Below are 11001 nucleotides of genomic sequence, written 5' to 3'. Positions count from 1 at the left end.
CATTTCAATTGACAAATCAGTTTTGTGCCTTGAAATTATTAATTTGCCCTTTTAGAGGAGTGGTGTCAGTAGGTTCAGGATTTTGATTTTCTACGTTAATTTGGTTTATGCTGATTCTAGTTTGTACTGCAGAATGATGGAGTGACCATCTTACACCACCCCATGTGTGAACTTAGAAATGAACAGCATTAGTTGACATTTTCCTGTCTTTATCCAGCCCCTGATTCGGTATAGTCTTCAGTGCCGAGATCTGGTGGATGAAGCCAAGAAATTTCACCTGAGACCGGAAATCCGCACACAGATGCAGAGTCCCAGGACTAGACCAAGATTGGGTAAGTGTCGGTGAACAGTTAGGTAATCCTTGCATTCATATTGGAGTCTATTCTTTGTTTGAAAAACCGGTGAAAATGCGAGGGACAAGGTTTGACAAGGTTCCACATAGTAGATTAATTAGCAAAGTTAGATCACATGGGATTCAGGGTGAGCTTGCCTTTTGGATATAGAATTGGCTAACGGCAAAAGACCGAAAGTAATGGTAGAAGATGTGTTTTTGGACTGGAGACCTGTGACCGGTGGTGTTCCGCAGGGATTAGTGCTGGGTCCACTTTTGTTTGTCATTTATAAAAATGATTTAGACAAAAATATTGCCAGCATGGTTAGTAGATTTGCAGATGATAATAGGATAATAGATTGCAGTAGGATAATAGGTTGGCACAACATCGTGGGCCGAAGGGCCTGTACTGTTCTGTGTTCTATGTTCTATGACACTAAAATTGGTGGTATACTGGATCGTGAAGAAGGTTCTCCAAGATTACTAACAAATCTTGTCAATTGGGTCAATGGGCTGAACGGTGCCAGATGGATTTTAATTTGGATAAATGAGAGGTTTTGCATTTTGGAAAAACAAACAAGGGCGTGACTTCTACAATTAAAAGCAGGGCCTTGGGTAGTGATGTAGAACAGAGACACCTAGGGGTTCAGGTGTGTAATTCTTTGAAACTGGCATCACATACAGATAGGGTGGTTAAGAAGGTGTTTAGCATGCTTGCCTTCATTGCTCAGACCTTTGAGTATAAGAGTTGGGATGTTATTGTTGAGGTTGTACAGGATGTTGGTGATGCCTCTTTTGGAGTATTATGCCCAGTTCTGGTCGGCCTGGTATAGGAAGAATGTTATTAAACTGGGGAGGGTCAGAAGAGATTTACCAGGAGGTTGCCAGGAATGTAAGGTTTGAGTTATAAGGAGAGGCTGGATAGGCTGGGACTTTTGGTACTGGACTGTAGGAGATTGAGAGGTGACCTTAAAGAGGTTGATAAAATCATGAGCGGTATAGGTAAGGTGAATGGCAGGTGTCTTTTCCCTAGGGTGGGGAATTTCAAGACTAGGGGGCATATTTTTAAGGTGAGTGTGGAAAGATTTAAAAAAGACATGATGGGCAGTTTTTTTTTTTAACACCGTCATTTGTGTGTGGAATGAACATTAAGAGGAAGTGGTGGATACGGGTAGTGTTACCACGTTTAAAAGATGTTTAGATAAGTACATGAACCAGAGATGTTTGGAGGGATGTGGGCCAAGCACAGGCAGGTGGAATTAGTTTAGTTTGGGATTATAGTGGGCATGGATTGGTTGGACCGAAGGGTCTGTTTCTGTGCTGTAAGACTCTGTGACAGTTGGTTGACAGTTTGAAGCTATGTAGAGATTCCAATTATCTTAAGTTCACTTGAGATAGACTGTGCAGTTCATACTGTCTTGTCAGCCCAGTCTTGGATCTTTTTGAGTCTGGTCTGATGATGGTAACAGTCTCCTTTCCATTGACTGAGAATGCACAAAATAAAATCATATTCTCAACCTATTCCCTAGTGTATACCGAGCCAAGGTACTCAAAGCTGCCTGAGGTCACTAATGAATTCTAACTTATTAGAAAGATCTCAAGGATACTGAAATATCACATTGGTGCTTGTCTTGAGGATGGGGGAATAAAGACCATTTTATGCTTTATCTAAATACCTTATCATGACTGTAAAATATAGAAAGATATTTGTTCTTCTGTGGTCACCTTTGAAATCAAACAGAATCACCAATGTTAATTAACTCTGCTGAGATAAAATGCCTTGTAGTGCCATTAACAGAATGAAATGTCTCAAAACACTTCTTAGAAGCATTATAAAACAAAATGTGATGCAGTCCCATCCAAAGCGAATTAGGGAAATGACTAAAGACTTTGTCAAAAAGGTAACTTTTAATGAATGTCTTACAGGAGGGAGGTTAAGCAGAGAGGAGGAGAGGTTTAGGGTGGAATTGCAGAGCTACCAATGGTGCAATGATTAAAGTCAGGGAGACTGGAGAGCCAGAATTAGAAAAGCAGAGTATCAATTGTTGCATTCCATGATTCTTGAGGTGCCAGGCCTGCGGGACAAAATCATCATTTATTTACAGGGCAGATTGGTTCATATAAATAATGGAATATTTACAACAATCAAAAATACTGCACATCAAAAAAGCTACCAACGACAGAGAGTATGCATTCAAAAAAAAACAGAGAAATCAAAGCACTTTTGTCAGCTTTGAAGTAGCTTGAAGATAGCACAATGCAATTCTTAAAACAGTTATTGGTGATAGAAATGCCTGCAGTAAATCTCTTTTCTCAGAGCTGACCTGGATTTCTGAAACCAGTCTGAAAACAATGTGCATTTAGTGTGGATGAGACCATTCACCTGGGCATCTTAGTCGCAGAAAAGCAAAATACTGTAGATGCTAGAAATAAAAAAACGAAAAGTGCTGGAACTACTCAGCAGGACCAGCAGCATTTGTGAACAGAGAAACAGCTACCATTTTGTTTTGATGATCTATCACCAGAATTGGGAAAAGTTAGAAAAATAAGTGGCTATGAGTAAATGGAAGGGGGAGGCAGGAAAAAGAATGAAATAAATGAAAAGCTGGGAGAAAATGACAAAAGAATTGGTGGTGCTGAGCCAAATGGGAATGATGGTACAGCAAGTGGAAAACACAAAGGATGCCTCTCCAGGAAAAGGATTGATGTCTCAGCCCTAAAGCAGCCTATATAAATAGATGAATTCAAATGTAGCCCGTGATCAGTCTGGAAAATGTTCACACCCCCTAGCTAGGATCAAATAAAATCAGCTGACTGGAGTCCTGTGCTCAGATAATTCGAGTGTCGCCACCACAGGACTGAGTTGATGAAGGTTATGTTGAAATGAGTGACCACCTAGAAAAAAACGTGCACAGTACTGCAACCTTCTTTGGCCTGATGCTGAAAGATAAATCCAGAAGAGACAGCCTGAGAGATCCAACGGTATGTTGACCATCTTATGTGGAAAATGATTTTGAAGCCACCAAGATCAAATGGACAACATCCTCTTTGCTGACTGGGTGGTGTCTGTCTTCTAAAGGATGACGTTGCCATCCATTGGGAAGAACATTTTGAACAGTATGTCAACTGTGAATCCTCAGTGACAGCTGATACTGTCCAGGCCATCTCCCAGTACCCTGCAGTATGATCCATGGGTGAACCACTGTCAGTGAGAGAGCTGTAACAAATAATCAAACAGATGAAAAACCCCAAAGCCTACAGCCCTGATTCTGTTACAAAGCTTTGAGGTTCTCAGAACTGGCAGACCTTTATTGCACTGCGAGTCCATCCACTCATACTATAAATTTGAAAGGAAAATGAACTCCCATCTGATTTCAAGAATGCAAAAACTTGAACTACCTTCAAGAAAAGTGACAAATACTGTTGTAGAAACTTATCAAGTTGTTTCCCTCTTTTCCGTTGCATGAATTGCCTGCTTCCGATGGCTGAGAAAATCTTCCCAGATCAACAGTGTCACTTCAGATTTCAGGGAAACTTCTGATGTGGTCTTAGTTGCCAGGCAAATCCATGAAAAATGTTAAGAACATCACCATCAACTCTTTATTGCATTTGCTAATCCAACTGAAGCATTTGGCTCAGTTATTTGCAAAGCTCTATGGACTGTGTTCCAAAGAAACTTCTTCACAATCCTGCAATTACTTTGTGATGATATGACTGCAGCTGTCTAGAGTGGGAGATCTGAAACAGACACCTTCCAAGTCTGGATTGGGGTCACGCAAGCACTTGTGATAGATTACAAATAGTATGGGTGCTATTTGCCAGTGACTATTAACCTCTTCAAAGATCAGCTTCCTTCTAGTGTCACTATTAAATACCTTCCAGGTGAAAAACTCTTTGACCTCAGTCATTTCCCAAAACTAAATTGACCACCATGGATGGACATGATCAACAGCATGATAATGACAGCAGTATTGTTGTCTATCCTACACCACATTAACAAACCATACTTCAATTCTGCCTGTCCTTGAATGTTGCCGAAACAAAACTCCTCCTTTCGATCCACACCTCGTCAGCCAAATATCCCATATCCCATACATGTTGAAGGAGAGACTCTGAAATATATTGACCACCTTCCACAACTTGGCAACTGCCTCTCTCAAAAGGACATCATTGATTAGATTCAACAAAGGATCAGCTCAGCCTTTTATATTTATGGCAGCAAATATTTGACAATAAATGGTTAAATCAACAGAAGTCTTAATGTACAGAGCAGTTGTTGTCACTGTATTCTTATACTGCAGTGTGACGTGAACAATACATCAGCAACACTGAAGTGTGCCAGAGAAATTGCTGCACTCAGGTCGTCTCATGAGGTAGTGAGATCCAGTCCCATGTGCCCAAAGATCAGCTGGTCGAGAATCAGCTTACTCAGTCACATGAAGATCCACAACAGAGACTGATGACCGTGAGAAGTGGTCATCATTGAATCTAGGGACCACCAAAAACAGCGTAGGCTTTTTGTTTCCCAGCATTTCAGATTTTAAAAAATTCACATCTTGTCAGCATTTCTATTTGAATTTTGTGTTCTGTATCAGAATGTATATGCAGGCTTTGGCCACTGGGTTGCTGTATTGAGCAAGTTGCAGATTGACCTGCAACTCCTCCATCAGCATTTGTTCCTTGAAAATTAAATCAACTGACAGCCAAAGGTATGGGCAGTCTCCTTGTATTAAGCGTGTCCTATGTTGAACTTCAACGTTCTGTTATGATTTATGTTGTTCGTTATGATACTTGTTACTGCCCAAATATAATGAGAATTTACGTAATATGGGCTGTATTACGATGCTTTCTTTCCTATACATTGTCTTTCAGTCCTCTTGCACCAGATGGCGTTATCTTTCTTTCTGGATGCTGCTGTTTAGCTTTCCCATTGCAACAGAGTTTTACTTTTTTTTTTGTTTGAAAATAAATGGCTTGATAGGTTTCTGAAGCTTAGGGAGCTTCATGTCACTTTGGTGTGCCAAGCTGGTTCTGCAGCCAATTTGAAGGCATGTTTTTAAAAAAATAAATCAGGTGCAAATAGTTTAAAATTTGAAAGTATGTTCTCATAAATATACCTGGGAGTTTCTTCTTATTGCTGTCATTATAAATGGGTAGCTTTTATGTCCATTTTAGTCCACTTCAGTCTAACATTCTCCCAGTGGGCTATTTCAGCGGACTTTGACTGCTTGGAGTGTGAAAAAGAATCAAAAAGTCCTATATCTGTACAGGAACCTTTAAATCAGTTGTTACCTCAGCCAAAGTGGACTTGCTTTCTGACAACCATCATTCCTTCTCCACCCCATATGCATGTCTTAATTGATGAACATTTTGAATTAAGAACAAAAATAGAAGCTGCTGCAAAAGCGCAGCAGGTCTGGCAGCATCTGTGGAGAGAAATCAGAGTTAACATTTCAGGTCCAGTGACCCTTCCTCATAGCGTTTCTTTGAAAAGAGCAAGGTAGTTCTCCTCAGTGGCCTTGCTAGTCCTTATCGCTCAGTCAACATTACTTACAAACTATCTGATAATGGTCATCTTGCTTTTTGGAGAAATTTGCTGGACACAAATTAAATGCTGCATTTTCTGCATTGTATTAGTGACCACACATTCAAAAGTGCTCTGAATCTTTTTGACAACATAAAGAGCATGAGATAAATCAAAATAAAAATAAAAAGAACTGCGGATGCTGTAAATCAGAAACAAAAACAGAAATTGCTAGAAAGGTTCAGCAGGTTTGTGAAGAGAAATCAGAGTTAACTGATATTGTTCTGAGGAAGGGTCACCGGATCTGAAACATTAACTCTGATTTCTCTTCACAGATGCTGCCAGACCTGCTGAGCTTTTCCAGCAACTTCTGTTTTTGATCCTGATTTTACTGCATTTACAGTTCTTTCGGTTTTTAACTCTCTGAATTAACCTGTTCAGAGAGGTTATTACACACTTCTGGAACAGGTGGGACTTGAACCTGGGTCTCCTTGCCTGGAGATAGCAAACTATCATTGCATCAGAAGAGTCCTTTATAGTTATATTAAATAACCTTTATTTGGAGATGCTGTTACACACCTCTGGGGCAGGTGGGAGGTGTATCTAGGTATCCTACCCCAGAGTTAAGGACATTACCAATATACCACAAGATTCTTCAACTCTTCCCGTAAGAGTCATGTTTTCAACAGCAAATAGCACCTCTTTGTTGCAAGTTGAAACTCGAATTCTGCAAATCGTTCATTTCTGTCATGCTCCAAGTATGAAAAGTATAAAAAGAAAGAGAGGTAGTCATTTCCTGTGTTTTTTTGACTTTAGTAACCTGATTTCCTTCTAAAATGCAAATATTGGGGTTTTACTATAACTGGCTGCCTATCTACATCTATGACACACACAAATTTGCTTCTAATGACCTCCAGGATGTGTAATCAAAGCATTTGTCCACTGAGAATATATGAGCCAATAAGAAACAAACGGGTGGAAAACAGCTACACAGCATAGTGCAGCTACAGTTTACCATGTCCCTTAGCCCAGGCAAACAAGTGTAGATCATTTAACATGAGAATATTAATTTAGTTTTCCTATTAAGCAGTGAGGTCTCCTAGCACAGGATAATGTTGTAGGGAATACTCTTGTTCTTTAGAAAGAGATCTGAGCTATCTTACTAACTTTGTCCTTGTACCTTGAATCTCTTCATCCGTCTCTCCACCAAGGATTATGAAATCTGATCATTTTGAATTGATTTCCTACAAGTGACTGCACTTCAAAAGTAACTTATTGGCCGTAACTGATTTGGGACATGCTGACATTGTGAAAGGTGCTATATTGTTTCATGTGAAGAAAGTACTGAATATGCAGGTTTTTGACTCTGTGTTTATTCCTGTAGGAGCCAATGAGGTATTGTTAGTGATTGGAGGGTTCGGAAGTCAACAGTCTCCAATTGACATTGTGGAGAAGTACAATCCCAAGTCTCAGGAGTGGAGCTTCCTACCTGTGAGTAGTTGTTTTTACCTGTGACCTGGTCTATTCCGCACCAGTTGTGAATCACTTTTCCCTTTTAGGATGAGGATTTGATTTACACCAACAGTAGGTTTGTAGGGCAGGCTGCAGAGAGAAAACAAAGACTACCTGATCTCCCATCGCTAATGTGAGCTCATGAAAAACTTTACAATGCAATCTTTATACAATACTTTGTAGATAACTCATCCTGCACCACTGTGGCTGGCTCTCAACTGTTTTCTGAATGGCCAAGTTAGGTAACTCAGTATGAAACTATTCATGAAAGCCCACCTTTAGCATGCTTGCCTTTATTGCTCAGACCTTTGCATGTAGACGTTGGCACGTCATGTTGAGGTTGTACAGGGCGTTGGTGAGACCTCTTCTGGAGTACTGTGTGCAATTCTGGTTACCCTGTTACAGGAAGGATATTATTAAACTGGAGAGGGTTCAGAAGAGATTTACCAGGATGTTGCCAGGGTTGGAGGGTTTGAGTTATAAGGAGAGCTGGATAGGCTGGGGCTATCTTCACTAGAGTTTCAGAGGCTGAGGGGTGACCTTATAGAGATTTATAAAATCATGAGAGATGTAGATAAGGTGAATGGCAGATGTCTTTTCCCTAGGGTGAGGGATTTCAAGACTAAGGGACGTATTTTTAAGGTGAGAGTAGAAAACTTTAAAAAAAGACATGAGTGGCATTTTTTTTTTACACAGAGACTGGTTCATATGTGGAATGAACTTCCAGAGGAAGTCATGGATGTGGGTACAGTTACAACGCTTAAAAGACATTTGGATAAGTACATGAATAAGAAATGTTTGAAGGGATATGGGCAATCGCAGGCAGATGGGACTAGTTTAATTTGGGAACATGGTCGGCATGGACTGGTTGGACTGAAGGGTCTGTTTCCTGCTGTATGACTGTATGACCATCATCGTCTCTCAGGATAAGCTGAGATCAGAAATAAATGATAATCTTACCAGCAATGCCCTCAGTATGATAATGGAAATCCTAGAACTAATATCAACACAAGGTGTTTCCTCCTTTCGGCACTAACTGTGGGTAGCACACCTGCCTCTGACTCAGAATGCTTTAGGTACAAATGCTGCTTCTAAATCTTGAGCACCAAATTTAGGTTGTCACGAAGTGCTGTACTACAGGAGGAGCTGTCCCTCCAATGCGACATTAAACCGAGGATACACTTGCTCTACCAGATGCATCTAAAAGATCCCATGGTTCTTATGTGGTTATGTGACTGATTGGTTTAAAATATTGGACTGAGGCTCTAATCTCTGTCTAAATGTGGTCTAAGTCCCAGAAATGGCAGAATTTCCCAGCATGGACTTGATGGACTGAATGGCCTCTCTCGGCCATAATGATTATTTAGAAAATACACAGACTCAGGTTCTGCCCAATGTTCTGGTAAATACATACGTTGTGACCAATGACAGTAAAACAAATAAACTAGTTATTGTCACTAAACGTTGGGACCTTAGTGTGTGTAAATTGGTTGCTGTATTTCCCTACATGACTATAATATCCACACTTACAAATGGGTTCCATTCTGCAGTCTGCTTGTATGCTAATTTGTGCACAAGTCAGAATACATTGCAGGACAATATAAAGGAACTATTCGTTAAGTACAGGAAATCTTCATATTTCGGATCTTTAAAATCACATTGAGATTGCGTTCATAAATACAAGTGTTTGTAAATCGGGGAGCCCCTGTAATTGGATACAAAGCATTTTGCGGCAGTCTCATGTGCCATATAGAAAGTCCCCCCTCCTCTCCTTACTTCAAGTCTAAATATAATCTCAAATTGCTGTGCACTGACATGCAATACGATACCTAATTTGGCAAAACTGAAAATTCTTGGAAAATAATGTCCCTTTTATGGCATTCTGGGGTTGGGGAAAGGTAGAGGATGACTTCCTGTCTGGCTGTGGCATACGTCCTTAATGGTGATTTTCAGTGGAAAGTTTTATTCTTCAGCCTGTGACACATACAAAAGTGCTTAAACCAATGACGTTTTGCTTTTAATGATTTGTTCTCCATTAACATCGCAATCAAAAGATCAAATAAAATACAGTCTGAAATAAAATACTGGTGAGCAGGTTAGTCAGTCAGTCTGGGGAAGAAAGAGCTGTCCAACCTTTTGAACTTGTATTCCGAAGAAGAGAATGTAATGGAAATGTCTGAATCTTCCATTCAGAGATGCTGTCTGCCATCGGCAGTGTTTTCAGCTCCTGTTTGCTTTGTTCCTGACAGAGCATCACTCGGAAACGGAGGTACGTGGCCACAGTCTCATTGAATGATCGTATTTATGTAATTGGAGGCTATGATGGTCGTTCCAGACTCAGCTCAGTAGAATGCCTGGACTACACATCTGATGAAGATGGTGTCTGGTACTCAGTAGCCCCGATGAATGTGCGCCGAGGCCTGGCTGGAGCGACAACACTTGGAGGTGAGGGCCTGCTTCAGCGCTAGCTTGGAAACAGTGTTAAGATTTACAGTCGCTTGAAAACTACAGCCTTGATTAAATAGACCACAGTATAGAGTGGCTGGTTTGGAAGGTTTCCACGATAACTAAGTGTACTGTGTGGGGAAGGGATGGGAGATGGGGTTCACAGAAAGGTCACTGGTTTGTAATGGGAACAATTGAGCTCGACGGAAGTTTGGTTTCATCATTTGAATGGCGTTGCTTGCTTTTTTTTTCATTCCCCCCCTCTCAATTTCTCTATCCCTCTCACTGTTTCGCGCTCTCCCTCTGCATTCTCACTCTTTCTCGTGATCTCTCATGTTCTCTTCTGCACACTGGCACTGACTTACTGTCTGATGCATTCTCATCGTCATAGAGTCATACAGAGTGGAGAGTCATTCGGGATTGGAAAGGGAGGCAATGGCCTAGTGGTATTACCGCTGGACATTAATTCAGAGACCCAGATAACGTTCTGGGGACCTGGGTTCAAATCCCACCATGGCAGATGGTGGAATTTGAATTCAATAAAGTATCTGGAATTAAGAATCTAATGATGACTGTGTGTCCATTGTCGGACAAACACACATCTGGATTCACTGATATCCTTTCAGGAAGGAAACTGCCATCCTTACCCAGTCTGGCCTACATGTGACTCTAGACTCTAGGTTAACTCTGAACTGCCCTCTGGGCAATTAGGGATAATGAATGCTGCCTGGCCAGCGACGCCCTCATCCCATGAATGAATAAAGGGAAAAAAAGACCCTTTGGACTAACAAATCCGTGCTGACAATAATCCCAGACTAAACTAATCCTACCTGCCTGCACTTGGCCCATATCTCTTCGAATGTTTCTTATTTATGTACTTATTAAATGTTTTTTAAACGTTGTAAAGGTACCCACATTCACCACTTCCTCTGGCAGTTCATTCCACATACAAACCCCTATCTTTTTAAAAAAGTGCCCAAAATGCCCATTCTCCTCTCACTTTAAAAATATGCCCGCAATCTTGAAATCCCCCACTATAGGGAAAAGACACCTGCCTTCACCTTATTGATGCCCCTCATGATTTTATAAACCTCTATAAGGTCACCCCTCAGCTTCTGACACTCCTGTGAAAAATGTCCCAGCCTATCCAACCTCTCCCTATAACTCAAACCGTCCACCCTCAGCAACA

At 40.8% G+C, this 11001-nt stretch overlaps 1 protein-coding gene across 7 annotated transcripts in view; it reads left to right on the top strand.

The window, feature by feature from the left end:
• The window catches only part of klhl12 (kelch-like family member 12), a 43103-nt gene that overhangs the window by 20261 nt on the left and 11841 nt on the right, over positions 1-11001 (top strand). For all 7 annotated transcript variants that reach the window (XM_048611925.1, XM_048611926.1, XM_048611924.1 and 4 more), the window contains 3 exons: positions 218-332; positions 7240-7346; positions 9617-9812. In XM_048611925.1, coding sequence (XP_048467882.1) covers positions 218-332; positions 7240-7346; positions 9617-9812 — 418 coding nt within the window. The remainder of the gene's footprint in view (positions 1-217; positions 333-7239; positions 7347-9616; positions 9813-11001) is intronic.

The sequence above is a fragment of the Rhincodon typus genome, chromosome 25 (genome assembly GCF_021869965.1).
Source record: "Rhincodon typus isolate 14 chromosome 25, sRhiTyp1.1, whole genome shotgun sequence".
NCBI lineage: Eukaryota > Metazoa > Chordata > Chondrichthyes > Orectolobiformes > Rhincodontidae > Rhincodon > Rhincodon typus.
The sequence above is the reverse complement of the archived record's forward strand: the minus strand, read 5'-3'. Positions and strand labels throughout refer to the sequence as shown.